This window comes from Scomber japonicus, chromosome 20 (genome assembly GCF_027409825.1).
Source record: "Scomber japonicus isolate fScoJap1 chromosome 20, fScoJap1.pri, whole genome shotgun sequence".
NCBI classification, from domain to species: domain Eukaryota; kingdom Metazoa; phylum Chordata; class Actinopteri; order Scombriformes; family Scombridae; genus Scomber; species Scomber japonicus.
Genome location: NC_070597.1, coordinates 11591270 through 11608384, shown reverse-complemented (window position 1 = coordinate 11608384; position 17115 = coordinate 11591270). Strand labels below are relative to the sequence as shown.

General features: G+C 37.8%; 3 protein-coding genes across 5 annotated transcripts; 2 read left to right on the top strand and 1 right to left on the bottom strand.

Annotated features, from left to right (window-relative positions):
- The first annotated feature begins 906 nt into the window (after window positions 1-906).
- On the top strand, window positions 907-9138 carry zgc:174164 (uncharacterized protein LOC570656 homolog). 3 transcript variants are annotated; one of them, XM_053341571.1, is made up of 22 exons: window positions 907-981; window positions 1285-1391; window positions 1480-1556; window positions 1636-1681; window positions 1769-1845; window positions 2181-2373; window positions 2485-2547; window positions 2727-2798; window positions 2891-3060; window positions 3211-3301; window positions 3832-3962; window positions 4397-4568; window positions 5122-5211; window positions 5313-5508; window positions 5796-5907; window positions 6737-6917; window positions 7085-7171; window positions 7476-7581; window positions 8050-8182; window positions 8302-8401; window positions 8611-8648; window positions 8836-9138. In XM_053341571.1, exons 1-22 carry the CDS (start codon window positions 915-917, stop codon window positions 8957-8959), a joined length of 2433 nt encoding a protein of 810 aa, XP_053197546.1. In that variant the 5' UTR covers window positions 907-914; the 3' UTR covers window positions 8960-9138. The 3 variants fall into 3 exon arrangements, with proteins under 3 accessions (XP_053197546.1, XP_053197545.1, XP_053197547.1); XM_053341570.1 differs by having other exon boundaries at window positions 8611-8702; XM_053341572.1 differs by lacking the exons at window positions 1636-1681; window positions 1769-1845 and having other exon boundaries at window positions 8611-8702.
- Window positions 9139-9798: 660 nt separating this feature from the next.
- On the top strand, window positions 9799-13649 carry LOC128381408 (L-seryl-tRNA(Sec) kinase-like). The gene is made up of 6 exons (XM_053341419.1): window positions 9799-10463; window positions 11123-11384; window positions 11785-11986; window positions 12064-12139; window positions 12235-12328; window positions 12416-13649. The coding sequence occupies exons 1-6, from the start codon at window positions 10245-10247 to the stop codon at window positions 12628-12630; spliced, it is 1068 nt and encodes a 355-aa protein (XP_053197394.1). The 5' UTR covers window positions 9799-10244; the 3' UTR covers window positions 12631-13649.
- Window positions 13650-13758: 109 nt separating this feature from the next.
- Window positions 13759-16822, bottom strand: LOC128381487 (zinc finger protein Pegasus-like). The gene is made up of 4 exons (XM_053341505.1): window positions 16725-16822; window positions 16338-16494; window positions 16066-16254; window positions 13759-14957 (listed from the first exon to the last, which is right to left on the bottom strand). The coding sequence occupies exons 2-4, from the start codon at window positions 16471-16473 to the stop codon at window positions 14026-14028; spliced, it is 1257 nt and encodes a 418-aa protein (XP_053197480.1). The 5' UTR covers window positions 16474-16494; window positions 16725-16822; the 3' UTR covers window positions 13759-14025.
- Between the last annotated feature and the right edge of the window lie 293 nt (window positions 16823-17115).

Here is a 17115-nt window from a genome sequence, read left to right as displayed (position 1 = left end):
GTACTTGACAGCTGTCTAATAGAAGTAGCTTCAAAGTACAATATGAGAACATTTGTCAGTCTTTACTTAAGATAAATACGCACAGTGAAACTTTGTGCTAAAAGGTAAATACCACCGTTCGGTTCAATCACTTCCTCAAGCTAGTGACATCACAACGATAAGATAACGCGATATTTCATATCCTCCGAGATTATTATTAATAGAGTACTTTCTTATACAGTCTATGAGTACGTTACAAACAATTGATTAATTTTTTTATTGTTGTCATACAGCGATGCATGACGTATGCATCATTTTTTTAAAAAAGCATTTTATTGTAGACCTCTGTGTATCTTTACAATTATAACGCTAACGGATTAATGATGACTAATATAACACAGAAACACACGCACTTGAGACAGAAAGTGAAGGAAATGTTATGGGATGAAATCATTGTCCGGAATTTTTCGACGATTTTCAATGAGGAAGTCGGCTTTGACTTTGGTTATATGATGCACACATATGGCTTAAACGCCAACTGGCCATAAATGAGGACCTGAAACTTGTGTGCTGGCATTAGTCAGCAGCATGGGTTTACTTAACTGCTTAATACACAGAAAATCTATTTCTTACATTAATACATTGAACTGATCTCTGTGAATTTTAACTTTTTTGAGGTTATGTTTAATTGTTTGAAATGTGGAAATCCTGAAGTTTCAACTGGCTTTGCTGAAGATTTTCTTCCCGAAAAAAAATCCACTCAAATATTTGCAGTCTTGTCAGTATACCGGAAGCCGCAATAGTTAACTTGTCTTTGGCTACACCCACCATGCACCTGAAGGAGGGATCGAAACCGCCCTTTGATGATTTCCTAGCAGTCATATCGTAGGCGCATTGGAGATGTGAGCTAGATAAATATTACTTTAATCAGCATCATGGTCACAAAGTGCGTCTTTTTCGCGTGTTTTTTGCTCACTTTCGTTTTTGGGATTGACAATAAAGGTGAGGACCCCGTTTTTATTGTTGTATCCTTCGATGGAGTTTGTTTTTCTTTCTATACACACGCCGACAACTGTGGACAGGATTTTTTATTTGCCATCATTGCTTGTGGCTTACAATAGTTGTTTAGTGTTTATCTAAAAAGGGACAATTAAGACAAAATATTAGTACTTCCCAAGAAAGAGACCGCTTACTTTGTTTGTGTGGTTTGTTTGTGTGTGTGTGGTGTCTTGATAGAAAATCACACACACACAAAAAACCTGTGTGATTATTTAAAATGTCTGTGTACTTTCTCTTTTGTTCTAGACGTTTTCAATGGGCATACATTAAAACTTTCCAAGTACTCCATTGTTCAACCTCAGGTGATTCATAGATGGGCAAGGAGCATCAACAGACAAGCACAGGCAAAAGAAGTAGGTTACAATTCTAGTTAAATGATCTTCTTAATTGATAATTTAATATTTTAATGATTTCTTGCTTTTACTTTCTGTTCGAATTCAGATATATGACGAGGAGAGGATATCATACGCTCTCATCATCAAAAACAGAAAGCACCTCCTTCATCTAAAGAAGAACAGGTATGCTACCCTTACTGATATAAGTCCTTATAAATACTTCAGATTAAATAACACATATTTAATTTTCTCCTCTTCTCAGAGACTTTTTACACCCAAACTTTGTGTCAACTTATCCGAAACAACATGTGAGTAAGCAAGCTTCCTCATTCTGGGTTAATCACCTGATTTCAACACTGACCTTTGAACTTGACTTAATGTTTTCTTCTTCTCAGGTGCATTGCTATTATCACGGCAAGGTAGATGGATATGAGGACTCAATGGTAGCACTCAGCACATGCTCTGGCCTAAGGTTTGAATATGAAAATATTCTATCCTATTCATAGCAACAAAGTCACCTTTTATTTAACAATTGTGAAGAGAGGTATCTGATGTGTATTATATGATAGTGATATATATATCAGCAGTGTGTTTTTGTCAACATCTTGATAGTGATTTCAAGTACAATCTATCAGGTTCATAACTTTAAAGGTTCTTATCAGGTAAATTGTCTCTTTGTTCCGCATTCTGTAAGTATGTCATACCAGGTTATGCCAAGTTGTCAAATTGTGCCACAGCCCATTTTTGGAATGACGTTGTAAATGTTGCACTACGGCTTTACTTCCTTTCCTTTTCTTTACTTTATAGGGGTGTGATCCTGTTAGGAAATGAGACGTATGCGCTAGAACCTGTGCCACAGTCTGATACCAACGAGCACCTTTTGTATCTGCTGGAGGACATTGAGTCAGAGCCCGTCACCTGTGGGGTTGTCAATGAGGCTGCACCAACGCCAAGCCATGAGCCCTTTGAGCCCGGCCAATCACTGACGTCACTGCTGAGGGTAAGGAGCACTTGCTGTGTTAACCCTAAAGCCTTGTTTACATTGTGAACAGGTTTGAAGCAGGGATTTTAACCGACTAAGTTCCTCCTTTATTGTTTGTGGTCTCAACAGAGAAAGCGCAACTTACCTGACACCAGTTATGTGGAGTTGGTGTTTGTTGTTGATAATCTCAGGGTGAGTGTGTATATCTTTTTTTATGAACTCACTTGTGCTGTGCTTAAAAAGGAAGTAACTGCAACATGTTTTTATTTTTTTTTAATAAGTAAGCAGATTAGCAGCAGTGCTCTAATTATGTATTATAACCCATAACTCCAAACTGACACTTGTTATGTTATTTCTCGTTTCATTAACAGTACAAATATAAGAAACAAAATGAGACAGCAGTACGAGAGGAGATGGTGCAAATGGCCAATTTGCTGGATGGGGTGAGATTTGTTTTTAATTAATGCTATCATATTATCACACACAATTTATAATTGAATTTAAATCTCTAAATTTCATTTCTGTTCTCTTCTAGTATTACAAAAAGCTGAATATCCGCATTGTGCTTGTGGGCCTGGAGGTTTTTAAGGATAGTAATCCCTTTAGCGTGGATGGCTCTGCAGGAGAGGTGTTGGGGAGGTTTGTCCGCTGGAGGAAGTCTGTTCTGATACCAAAGATCAAGCATGACATCGGTCAACTCATTGTGTATGTAACAGCTTTTTTTTCTAAGACGATGTCACCAGATGATGAAACACAATTTGTTTTTATGCATGCCACATAGTCTGAACTTTTTCTGAAAAGTACAGTAAAGAGTATGATGCTTTACTTGTATTTCCTTATTTTTGTGTTTCTTAGTGGTCAGCCCAAGGCATATGCAGGAGGTGTGTTGGGCATGGCCTTTGTGGGAACAGTCTGCTCTGTGGCCACCTCTGGAGGAATCAACGTGGTTAGTTAACTCCCTTTTAACTTCTAACACCAGCTGACACCATCACGGTGCTCTGGTAGCAAGATCTTGAGTACAGAAACTGATACACTCTGTATTATTCATGAGAAGCTCAGTCCCACCGGCTCTGAATAACACAGGAGTCAAACAGGTTAGACTTGAGCACATTCTCATTATGACTCATGACAAGGCAACTTTCTTCGAGTTATTGAATCGATAGTTACTTTAATGTTTAAATACTATGGTGTCTCACTAGTTTTTAAAGTCACATTGAATGAACAATTTTGAATAATTGAATGGTACCATACATTAGTTAAAGAATTAATGTAAAGAATGACGTTCAGTTTCACTTCACTGTGACTTAAATATATTCTTTTTAATGGAAGATTCATGGTGAAGTTCTTTTTAGATTTTTATATAATATTGATTTTTAATTCTAATACAGGATCACATATTTAGGTATAGTAAATAATAGTAGTATATATAAATGATGCATAATGTTTGCACTGAATCAACTGAATTTATATTCACAGTTCAGCGACAACAGTCTGACTTATATTTCCACTGTGGTGGCCCATGAGATGGGCCATAACCTGGGCATGAATCATGACTCGAACAGCTGCAAATGTAATGGAAAAAGCTGCATCATGGCACCCAGTGCTAGGTAAAACATCTTTCACAAAATATTTCCTCAACTCTTGACACACTTTGACATGAAAGTTAAAAATTGTCCTTACCATATGGAAATAAAGAGCAGATAGCGGTTCTGTTAAACCCACTATTGCAAAGTGTTCCTAATATTTTGCCCTCTTCATACATGTGAATGAACTGGACAAAATATTAAACAGCATTCACGATCAGAGCTGATATTGTTTTGGCAAGAATGTCCTAGAAGGTTTTGTTTAGTTTTGTTTTTCATCTTGTGTTGCAGACTTTAGTGGTTCCCTAGTTTGGCTAGATAATTGTATAGAGGTCAATACTTTTGTATAGTTTCCAAAATGCTATATCACATTAAAAAAAAATACTAATTCATGTTAGTTTAAGAAGTGTCCACTGTTCATATTTTTTTTATCAACGGTTTATTCTGTTACCTTGTAGTGGTTCCACCAGTTTCAGCACCTGCAGTGGACAAGACTTTGAGACGCTGATCCTTCGTGGGGGAGGTGTGTGTCTGAGAAACCAGCCCCCTGTGTCAGATATAGTTGGTATTGCCAAATGTGGCAACGGCCTGCTGGAAGGAAAAGAAGAGTGTGACTGTGGCACACCAGAGGTAGAGTCATGTCTGTCAGACACACACTCACACACAACACTGAACAATTAGTTATGAAAAGTAGAAGTCGTCAATATGTTTAAATTTTTTTCTTGTAAAGTAAGTAATGTTTTATATTTAATAGGAAAACTTTTAAGGTTACACTTTTAAGCTGACATTTTGGTCTGACAGCCACTAAATAGTAATGTATATAAGATACTTACACAGATAGACTCTCAGTCTAGAAATGTGTTGGCCATGAACCTGAAAAGCAAGAACAGTACAAACTTTATTTTGAATATGGAAACACTTGCTATTTGATTATGCTTATAATTACAAATAGTTTTTTTAAATCAACAATACTATTTTACTGCAACATAAATGCACAAATATTTACAGAGTCAGACACAATTTGCTTTTAGTTTCACAGACTAGACCACACACACATCATGTGAGAACCTGTTGGATCATACAATTAAATTCTAACTTATTCTGACAGTGTTCAATTCCTGTACTTTCTCTGTCTTTTTAAGTGTGGTGTTAAGCCTTTTTTCTCTCTTTCCATTTCATACAGGAATGTAATAATGAATGCTGTAATGCTGCCACTTGCAAACTGACACGCGGATCTGCCTGCGCCCAGGGGGAGTGCTGCAGCAACTGTCAGGTCAGCATTATGTTGGGCAATAGACTGGAGTCATAGCTCATGACTGCACTGCAATAATAATAGTGGTTAACCATGATATGTGATGGGTTTTTATGCTTTAGATCGTTGTTTCTGGGACACCATGCAGAGCGTCTGCCAACACCTGTGATCTTCCTGAATACTGTGATGGCAATTCTGCATTCTGTCCCAATGACTACTATGTCATGGATGGCTTGTCCTGCCAAAATAATGCTGCGTACTGCTACGAGGGCCGATGCCAGACATACGATTCCCAGTGCAACAAACTCTTTGCCCCAGGTACATTTAATAATGATTGATGCTCAAAGATTTCTGCAGCAAATTAAACTCCAGAAACTGTTAGGATCCTGTACTTTTGGTCACCATTTCTAGGTGTGAGTCACATCCTGTATCAGTCAAACATGAGACACTAAATTTGTATCTATTTGTGTAACACCCTAACTATGGATAATCAAGATAGTCAAGAATGCATCAGACCACTGCCCACCAAGAGGCAGCAGCATGATATTAACTCACTTCTCTTGTCCTAAATATTTTATCTTGGATATTATTTCTCTCTTGGGCAGATCCAGCAACAAAGGCAGCAGACGCTTGTTTTACTCATGCAAATACTAAGGGAAACTTGTTTGGAAACTGTGGAATCACCAGCAATGGACAATATAAGAAATGTAGCGTAGCGTAAGTACAGGTTTTTTTTACTTATTGAATGACATGAACTTAACTGTTGATCCATATAAAGTGTGTAACTCTGGGAAAAACTGCAGTGTATGCAGGGTCACATCCTTGAAATTTCTGAATTATACATTCTATGCTGTTCTGGCAATATTAATTTATCAAGAAGCACAAAGTTGTTCCTAATAGTCAGATTATATATAATACATTATCTTGTGAAAGGATGACCTTGTTCTATCATCAGAACAATGTAAGCACAATAGTCACATCATAATGTGTGTACAATCAGGACAATGGTTAGTCAGTAGATTATAACATACATGATGTTCATGCAATGTTCGATGATGTTCACTCAATCAGCATTTCATGTAACATAAGTGGTGTCATGGTCAGCAGATTATGACACACACATACACCTAATCTAATCATATGACATAGTTGCTCATTTGTGTCAGAGAAGATGAATAATAAGAATTTCCATTACAATCCCTTGTGTTGAAATTATTTGCGGCAAATTTAAGTTTTTCAAGGTAAAGTTATTATTATCAAATGACCAAATAATCTGATCATCCATTCTCTCAGTAGAATTGGGTTTAGCAAACCCATGTGGAGACTTTTCTTAACATAGGTCCTCTGTTTGTTTAAGTGAGTCTGTTTTATCATTCTTGTAGAAAGCCCTTCAATTTAATATACTATGAACTAGGATTGTAATTATAAACAAAATGAAGTGATGCACCTTTAATGTGTCACTTAAAGGATATATTACTTTTGTACGTCCAGTATGTAACTCATTAACAGCTGTAGGAACTGATTGTGTTCTCTATCTACACCACAGAAATGCTATGTGTGGAAAGGTGCAATGTACTAACGTGGACGTCAATCATCCTCCTAATGGTGCCCATGTCAGTATCCAAATTATTGATGGGGCAAGTTGTGTTAATGCAGACTTCAACCTTGGCACAGATGTGCTAGATCCTGCCTATGTTAACCCTGGCAGCCCTTGTGGTAAAGGAAAGGTAAGCAGACTTTCAAGACTGGAAACTATTTAAAAGAGTGTACACACCAACGAGCAGGAATGTAACCAGGAACTAATTTGATTTTGAACTTGTTCCAGGTCAGTACTGTCATTATGAAAGTGGAAAGATTTTGATTACATCAATCAGTAATAAGTCCTCTCTTTCAGACCTGCATTGACTTCCAGTGTGTAAACGCCTCTGCTCTGCTGCCCAACTTAGACTGTCATGCTGAGACCACCTGCCACAGCCGGGGTGTAAGACAATATTTTATTTATAGCTGCAAGACTTAATTAATGGACAAAAAAATAATGTGCAACTCTTTTGATAACTGATTAATCATTTTGGTTAATTTTCAAGCAAAAATACAAAACATTCCTTTGTTGAGCCCTTTACAACTGTAACTGATAAATAAACAATTTATCAAGAAAATAATCATCAGATTATCAATCCTGAAAATAAATAATTTCCAATTGCATCCCTAATTTTCTTTACTTTCTTTGCTCATTTACCAGCCAATAGTGACCTGTCTGACATTGCTGTTCTAATGTTTTTCTTCAGATATGTAATGACCAAGGACACTGTCACTGTCAAGACGGGTGGGCACCGCCCAACTGTGACAGATCTGGACGAGGTGGCAGTATAGACAGTGGTCCTGCTCAGATAGGTGAGTTTGGGTTGTTAAAGGCACTCACACTACTATATACAGATCACTTATCTCTGTGACACTTAATGCCACACTCATGAGCCCTAATTGAACAAACATTAAAAAAATTGATGAGCGATCAGATTAACTGATTTATCAAGTTAGCAGTTTAATCAATTATGAAAATAATAAATAGCCTCAGCCTTAGTTAAGTGTCCAGATGTATATGTTGTAGTCTTAGATTATTATTATTAGATATTATGAAAATGTCATTTCAGTCTTTCCATTTCCTCAGCTGTATGTCCGCTAGATCAGAAATGAAAAAAAAAAATCTTAATTAACAAAAAAAAGGAAAACTACATAGATCTAGAAATCACGGACATAATTGTAGGTCATCAGCTAGAAATACATGTCAGCTATTATGTGACTTATGCAGCTCTTACTGTAATTACAACATCATACTGTAATGTTCCACTTTTAATATCTCAGACTACTCCCTGAGGAACGGCCTATTGATCTTCTTCCTTCTGGTGGTTCCTCTTCTGTCTCTTGTCATTGTGGGATTTCTCTACGTCTTCAGGAGAGACACCCTGGACCCCTGTCTTAAACGAGGCCGTGCCAAGTAAACATCAACACACATTTAAATGATTCTGATAAATATTTTAAAGGTTGCAGTTTGTGTTTTTGTATTGTAGTTTTGATGAAAAAATAATTTCCTTGTTGCCATTTTTGCATTTACAGGTCACGTAATGCTCCAAGTGGAAATACAAACAGTCAGTCAAACAACAATGGTCGGACAAGTGCCGCAACTCAGCCCCAAGCACGGGCTGCTCCTGAAAGGGTAAATACTTTTGTTTTTTCTCAACCATCACTGCAGGGAAGTTACTCAAATATCTAGTTTACTGTAGGTAAAACAGGTTTTCATTTCCTGAAATGCAGGCTCACACATGGGAACAGGTAATTTAATCAGTAATGCAGTTTTTTCAATATATCTCTAAAAACTGACTATACATTGACCTCAAACTGATTTTTTTTTTGGTTTAATTTCAGCCTGCACATCCACCAGCTACCTCAGTTCCAATTTCTGGGTATGAACCTGTTAAACTTTATTCTTTCACAGCTACCTCAGATCCAAATTCTGGGTATGAACCTGTTAAACTTCTTCTTTCAAACGATCCAATGATCCATACTTTTCACACACTTAAGTGGAAATTAAAACTTTAAGTGTACAATTAAACATAAGAGGTTTAACGAAGTTTGTACATAACTTGTCAGTTTCAGGTTTGGAGAACTAGATTATTGGAATACGGAAACAAGCGCCACCCCTGCACAACAGCCACCTCCCAAACAGGGCCCCGGAGTGCCCAAACCAATCCCACCTCGGCAGCCGCCAAAATAATTCTTTTTTTTATACTAAATATTGACAGTTGTATTGTGAATGTATGAAGTTAACTATATGAAGAGACAAATTTAAAAGAATGTGATGGACCCACTGTACTTTTTTGACAGACCTATATTTATTCAACTGTAATGCTCAGTTGATCGTGGTTGATAAGACTGGTGTATTTGTTAATATTTTTAGAAAATGGTTGGTTTTGGTTGTTTTTTAAATGAGATTCCTGTTTATTACTGATTGGAAATACCTGCACATCAAATGTAAAAGAAAACATCCACAAATATTTTGTATTTTATGCCTTTATGTTTAGGTTATGTTTTTGTTTGTCAAAATATTTTAATGATCTTGTGAATTTTAATATTTTATGAATGTTAATTGTAATAAAAACTATCAAATAATTAGTTTCATGTTTGTTTTTGTTTTTGTAATGTAAAAGATTCACTTGTAACTGTAGTAATCATAATGTATGAGAGATCTGAAAGTATGTAGAATTATGGAAATGGTCCTGAATGGAAATACTTTTATCTTGCTTCTGCTCTTATATTTGAAGTTTAAGAAGCATATTACTGCCCTTCATTTGTACTTTTGGACATACACATGTATCATGTGGGGAATTGTAAAAAAAAAAAAAAAAAAAGAATAGTATATAACAGTAATTACTAGTCAGATGGTGGTTCTCATATTTTATCGCAAGAAAACAACCTGAGAGCCAACCTGTTTGTCTACCTTTGACCCCTAATCACAGGTTTAGTGCAGCCATGAATTGTGAGTAGTTCAAATAAAGAATGATTCCCTAGATTGTTAAATTTAGTTATAACTTTATTTGTATAGCACTTTTCTTCATACAAGAAAAACTGATCAGTGCCTTACAACAAAAGAAATTACAGGCACCAAGTGTTTCACATTAAAAGGCTATACAATAAACATAAAAACAACATTCATACAGCAAAGTAATACATGTAAAGTAAGAAAGAAAATAACATTTAAATGACCAAAAAAAGTAGAAACATACATTCATACATACAACAACAAATACTCTCAATATATTAATATTTTCGTGAAGGACTGTCTCAAGTGTATCCCGTCTGTAATTCACTGTTTCAGGTTTCAGCTCTTTATTCGCTTCGCTTCACCAGGTGGACTTTTACTTTGAAATAACCTGTCCGGAAGTCGTTTTTTTTTTTTCTTCTTCATTGTGATGCGGAAGTCAGCTTTAAGCTCCAACAACTATGGATGTATGAAGAGACAACGCATAAAAGGCTGACACCGGTGGGCTGTAGTAGGTTACATGGCAGCGGAGCAGGCTGCGGGTGTCGGCTGGGCTCCGGCCTGTCTGTGTGTCCTCTGCGGGCTGCCGGCTGCGGGGAAGTCCACGCTGTCCCGCACGGTCTGCAGCACCGCCGCAAAGCGTGGATGGAGGTCCACTGTGGTGTCCTATGATGACCTGATCCCCGAGCATGCTTTTCAGGCCAAAGTGTCAGGGGAAGATGACAAACTGCAAGAAATGGTAAAGACGGATCTGTTAATTTAGCAGATATACAGTACCGTCCTGAAAAAGTGCAATCTGATAAGAGAGCGAATTAGAAGAATATCACTGTTATAAAATGTGTAAAACTGGCCAACAATTGAGTTATATGTCCAGTGATAACAGTTATGCCATAGATAACACTAATTTCTCTCATGGATGAACCAATTTGACCAGTCAATTTCATTTAACTATTCAAGACTGATTCTAACAAGTTATTAATGTAAATGTGAAACTGTATGTTAAAGACTAATACTGTATTTTTATTCCTTCTGTTTTCTTTATAACCACACACACACACACACACACACACACACACATATTCAAACCTATCCCTCATCCATGATCCATGTTTGCTCAACGATTGATCATTATTTGGATTTAACTCTCTGTGCCCTACTGTCCGATTAGAGTCCCTGTCCTTAAAGGAGCCATTAAACCAGCACCCCAGAGACACTCTATCACATGAACAGTAATAGACATTATAAACCCCCTTTTCCCTGTTTTAGTGTCTATGTTATGGCCTCTTGCATAATATTAAATATACTGTGACAATTTAAATTCAGTGTCATATTCTCAGCATGTGTTTAAAAAAAGAGCCTCCTCAGACATGACTTTTTTTTTTGTTTTTACCTTCCTAGCACACTGAATGGAGATTGCACAGACAGGCAGTGTTGCAGTGCATTGAGCAGTTCTTGAAGAAGCCTGAAGTGTTGGTAGTGCCACCTACAGGTAGCAGCTGCCAAATCAACAGTGCTGCATGGGAGCGATGCATCCAAGCTCTGCTGAAGCATGAAACATCAGACCACTCTCAGGCTGATCGGGCACCACTCATATTTCTACTGGATGACAATTTCTATTATCCAAGCATGAGATATGAAGTTTTCCAACTTGCAAGAAAGTGTAAGTTTCCTGTGTGGAGCATAAGCTGTTAATTTGGATGTTCATAAAGGAGTATACTGGTAGTCTTGCATAGTTCTGCCCATTATGCATACCTGAGATAACAGGTTACAATTTAGTAAGCATACTGACAACTTTAATATTGATTTAATACTGCAAACTTTTTAAATACCTTGCTGTGAATAACTACTGATACCAAACAATTTTAATGGTTTTGCAAATATTTTTTTTTACAACACTTACATAAATTAAACCATGGCAGCCTGGGTGACAAGAAATCAGTTTAAAATGTTGTGGTATACTTTGTAAAATCATTTTTTATGGGTTATTACATGTAAAACTACCATTATGCCCTTGAAGTGTTGGTCATTTCATTGAATTAAAATGTCAATTGTTGTTGCAGATTCACTGGGCTTTTGTCAGGTGTATCTGCAGTGTGATTTAGAGTCATGCATCAGCAGAAACCAGAGCAGGTCTGAACCCATTCCTTCTGAGGTGATACTGGAGATGGCAAAGCGTATGGAGCCTCCAAATCCTCAGAGAAACTCATGGGAGACAAACAGCATTTTACTCAACACTACAGAAAATATTCCCACATGTGACATGTAAGGCACCAGTCAATAATCAATAAGTACTTCAAGTGCATAAACAGGTATTGATTTGTTGTGTGGCTTGTCCTCAGTCAGAGGGTGATGGAGTTGATCTCCTCTGCACTGAACAACCCGCTGAGCCCAGTTGAGGACAACACAGAACAAAAGGTGTGTCAATGTAGTACCCCTCAAGCGTGAGTCAAATTTAAACTTACAGCTACATCAATGGAGAATTATTTTTAAATTTTTTATTTTTTTAACAGGAAGCTGACCGCCAGAAATGTGCCAATAGTGTGGTTCACCAGGCTGACCAGACCTGTCGACGCCTGATCTCTGAAGCCATGAAGACTGCCAGAGGTAAGTAGTTAGATTAATATTATACATATCATTTACATTTGTCACTTGAAACCCTGCGTAACAATCATTTTGTTATCTGAACTTCAGAAAGTCAAGTACCTCCTAATCGTATGAGGTCCTTGGCCACGCAGCTGAATGAATCCAAAGCGAGATTTCTTCACAACCTGAGGAAACAGTTCCTACAGGAAGTGCCTTTCAGTGAAGAGGACATCGATGTGGAACGTGTGGTGAAAAGAGCAGTAGATGTTTTTGACAATGATAAAAATGAACTCTTGTTGAAAATCATAAATGACCATTCTTGAGTTTTGACAATAGTAAATTTAATCACATCAAAGATCACAAGTGAAACTGTGAAACAGTAAATTGTATTTAATTTATTATTTTTCTTAGTCACTTGTTCATCTTAAACAAAGACTTGAAATGTACTTTATGTATAAGTTATTTACTACATTTTGTTTGGTAATTAAAAACGTATATTAATATTTTGAAAGTCAACCTTTCCTCTCAACTAATTTCTCAAACTCAAGGTGACACACATTAAGTCATCTACATGGTTTCACCATATGTGGTATAAAATGTTTATCAGATAACATTTTAGTGTTGTTTGCCAGAATATATAATATACTGAACACTTCACCCAAGTGAAGAAGTCTTGACTTCAGACCAAGATTTAAACAAAATCTGCAGGTCAACTTTACAGTGTCTCAACATCAACTACAATACAAATAAGTTGCTGCAATGAAAATTGGTTTGAACAATACCACAAAAACGACTCAAGTCAATGTATAAATATTTGTAGAAAAAGGTTTCAATGGTATAAATTAGTACCAATAAAAAGAGAAATAGTGAAATCCTTCTGAAATATTACTAACTGATTTGGATGACACCTTCAACAGTCTATGACGTGAGGTATAAATAAATATCAAGACAGCAAGCAGGATCATGGGTCAGGCTGGACACAAACTAAATGTTCTGAACAGAAAATGAGTCAGTTTGGCTGTCAGCCTCCAAACATCCAGCTTCAGTTTCAAAAAAATATACCAAGCTGGTGAGGTCATGATGTTTAACTTTAAATACTGTTCAGTGGTATTTTATTAAAAATGTTCTATATCTAGATGCCCATGTGATAGTGATTTACTTCAGGAGCTGAGTGAAATCCTGGTGAATCACTGGAAGGTAAGGAGATGTGTCCCTAACACCATGATTACATGTACCAAACACATGTAGCTGCATCCAATACAGACAGTGGTCAGAATGATCTAGCTCAATGGATTTTCATGTCAAGGACCCGTAAACTGACCATGGTCCAGGACAGACACCCCCCCCCCTCCCAGAATTATAGTAAAAATATATTATTACTTTTTGCTGGGGACCCCCCGGAAGACCCCTAGGAGTCCCCAGACCCCACTTTGAGAACTACTGGTCTAACTAACACTGGCTATGCTGCAAACTATGCCCTGTGTTTTTCTACTGCAGAGAAGCTGTATTACAAGATGTTTCTATGCATTATGAGTTGTTAAGTTATGAGTCGCATGGAACTGCAATAAGGAAACAATATAGTGCAGTTAAGTGAAAAACAAAAAAGTAATAGAACATTTTACATAAAAACTGATGTGAATCACTGTTAACTATCAATGCTGTACATGTACTGAAAACACAAGGATCAAAGACTGCACATGCAGCTTTGTGGAAAAAGATCACTTTTTATGTTGCCCTCGAGCAAAATGACATGCAAAGTCATATTTGTCTATGCACATGTAACCGCAGATGTTGCATCTGAATGGATGTTCGTAGCCATGGCAACCCATGTGAATAGTATAGAGAATATTGTCAGAAAAATGAATTTCACAGTGCAGGCATTTATGCAAGAGATGTTTGTCTGGTGTGGTCAGGACATTGGTGGGAGTGCTCGGCTGGCTGTTGCTAAAACTCGCAGTAGGAGCATTCTCGCTGTTCTCAAAGCCGAAGCCAGGCTCGGGACTGCAGGACCTGTGGCCTGAGATGGGAGACTCTTTTGTAGGTGGGGAAGTCTGCATTCCATTTGAACACAATGCAACCGGTGTACCAGAGACCTGCTGTATGATGATGGGCTTCTCGTCCTTTAAGGACTCCCTGTCTGGGGATGCAGGAGTCTCTGACTCAGGGTGAAGATCTGCCAACTGGCCAGCAAGTGTAGACAGCTGGTCCAATGGGTTATTAAACGTCAAACCATTAGCACCTCTGTCACAACTATCGTTCTCATCCCCCTGGGGAAGATTCTTGTACTCACTGCTGTTCAAATGGTGGTGGGGCTTGTGAGACATGTCATTCAGGTAATCTGACTTTGGCATCATCACAGAGGAAGGGCTGAAATTGATGAGTAGTCGCCTACTGAAGCCGAGCGAGCCCGTCCTCTTCTGCAGGGCAGTCAACATTCTCTTGTTGGAGAAGGGAGAGCGTACGACCCTTGCAGGCACAAGCTTGTGCCGGCGGCGGCGGTGGTGGGACAGGTTGCTGCGATCGCTACAGCGAAAGGTGCAGAGGTCACACTTGTACGGCTTCTCTCCTGTGTGTGAGCGCATGTGGGCTTCCAAGTGGCGCTCATACGCTGAAGCAAATGGGCACAGCTGACAGCGGTGAGGCTTTTCTCCTGGGTGACAATCAATAAGGGAAATTTACAGGAAAATAGTGAGTGCAAAATGCAGGTATGATATAATAAGGGGTTGTACAAAGAAGGGCTGGAAGATAAAAGAAAATTCTGTCAAGAAGACCATATGTCCAATATTAACATTTACATGCTTTGTAATGTAAGAGAGAGTCATGACTGTAAAACACATTTCACATTTCAGAAATGAATGTGACATATAGTGAATGTGACTTCTTCATTGTTTTATACTGTTAATTTAAGCATAATTTCTGCATAAATTCTGGATTACAATATGTGATAAATGATGAACTAATTATATTGGTAGGAGACGAGAAAGGCATAAGAAAAGGCATACCAGCTGTATTTAGGATGAAAACATAAATAACATGCTTGCTGAGTTTTTGGGAATTAAATCACCACATTTCTGTGTTCAGTGCTTTACAAACTATGTGTGACATATAACAGGTATTTCCAAATGTCATGTACTCTCAAGTAATCATAGATTTTTGGGCAGAATTATGTTTTTAATAAGACTCTGCCCAAGAGATCTGCTTATGGGATGAAGCAATGCCGAACAGATTCAAAAATTCAATTATCCCTGTGTCTATTAGGAGCAGATAAAAGTGAGATAAAGCTGGTGCTGATGAGAATGTGTCTCTCTGCACTGTGGCTGTAGATGTGTTTGTGTGTTTTCTTTTTTATCCATTTTTAGAGCTGCTATCTGGCACTGAGTATGTATTTATTACGTATTTATTATCTTTTACATTGCTCCATGTAAATATTATTGCTTTAGGGCTTTTATGGTTGGTTTTATGTATTTTTGTAATGGCTGCAGTATGGGTGGTTAGCCCAAGACAAATGTCCTACCTGGTGGGACAACAAGGTTTATCTTGATCTTGAGAACATAATAATTAATTAGGAACATTACTACTGAAAAATATTACAATTCAAAAATATTTATTTGTTTCATAATTTGTTATAATTTTGTTGGGAATTACTGAACTTCCTTATAGATCCCAGCTTGACAGCCATTCGCCAGTACCTACAAGTGTCTCTGGATTACTTGCATTGTTTTATTATGTTTCCTAATAAAAGAAGTGGAAACACTGACCTGTGTGGATCCTGATGTGCTCTATTAAACGAGCCATGCCCTTGTTGGCATAGCTACAGTAGCTGCACTTGTACTTTCCATCGCAGGTCCTCTCCAGACCGTCCATCTGTACATCTGAGCCATCCTCCACTGACAGGCTCACCTCCACAGACGGAGGGCCCAGACCATTCTGCTCACTCCTCGGGGCAACTGAAACATAAAAACACAGCTTGACTTTACCATCTTACTCTTCACTTATCTAAGAGATGTCATTTGTTGTGCTGCCTTCCCACCGGCTGGAAACGGCTCCGCTGTCTCTTTTTCTCCACAAACCGAGCCAGAGATCATGTTGACATGCTGGGTTTGCTGTGTCAGGTATTCTTGGAATTCCTTCACAAAATCCACAGGTTCGGTCTTAATCTCTTCCATTCTTCTTATTCAGTGATGTACCTGAAAAAAATCAAGCCTGTGGTCAAAAATTGTGACAAATCTCTGCTTTCATAATTGACAGCTGATAACCCACAGTAGCTAACAAAGCTGTATATAATGGGTGACTAGGATGGTTAGCTCGCAGCTATTAGCCATGGTTAACGTCACCCAACTTGCGCGGCCCTAACGGCCGTTTTTATTTTTTTTACACCAACTATCTAACTCAATTTTCAACGAGGTCAGCACCTTACCTTTCAGCTTTTGAATAACATTACTGCTAAGCCGAGAGAAGTGTGAAAAAGGGGCCTTTGGGGTAAATTATACGGCCACAACCGTTACCAGGTAAACGCTTGACAGCTTCCGTTTCCCTCTGTTACGTCAATATTACGTTTCCCCTCAAACGCAGCTGTTGCATTCATGGGCTGTTGGAAATAATATGATTAAACTCGCCTTTTAAAAACTAGTCTCACCAACACTTCTCATACCACATAAATGTTTTTCTACGGTATCCAAAATACCTTTCATGTAATCATAATAGGGGGAGATTCTATAATTAAGTATAAAAATGCTTCATAATATGCCTTAATATGCATTTTTCCCCACACATAGCATTGGGATATATAGCGCGTACAGGGGGTACTT

Coding starts and splice junctions, on each gene's coding strand:
- zgc:174164 (XM_053341570.1), top strand. CDS start 915: ATGGTCACAAAGTGCGTCTTTTTCGCGTGTTTTTTGCTCACTTTCGTT. Junction 1,682..1,768: donor CAACTTATCCGAAACAACAT/GTGAGTAAGCAA, acceptor TCTTCTTCTCAG/GTGCATTGCTATTATCACGG. Junction 1,846..2,180: donor AGCACATGCTCTGGCCTAAG/GTTTGAATATGA, acceptor TTTACTTTATAG/GGGTGTGATCCTGTTAGGAA.
- LOC128381408 (XM_053341419.1), top strand. CDS start 10,245: ATGGCAGCGGAGCAGGCTGCGGGTGTCGGCTGGGCTCCGGCCTGTCTG. Junction 10,464..11,122: donor ATGACAAACTGCAAGAAATG/GTAAAGACGGAT, acceptor TTACCTTCCTAG/CACACTGAATGGAGATTGCA. Junction 12,140..12,234: donor AGGACAACACAGAACAAAAG/GTGTGTCAATGT, acceptor TTTTTTTAACAG/GAAGCTGACCGCCAGAAATG.
- LOC128381487 (XM_053341505.1), bottom strand. CDS start 16,473: ATGGAAGAGATTAAGACCGAACCTGTGGATTTTGTGAAGGAATTCCAA. Junction 16,255..16,337: donor AGCGGAGCCGTTTCCAGCCG/GTGGGAAGGCAG, acceptor TTTATGTTTCAG/TTGCCCCGAGGAGTGAGCAG. Junction 14,958..16,065: donor GCACATCAGGATCCACACAG/GTCAGTGTTTCC, acceptor ATTGTCACCCAG/GAGAAAAGCCTCACCGCTGT.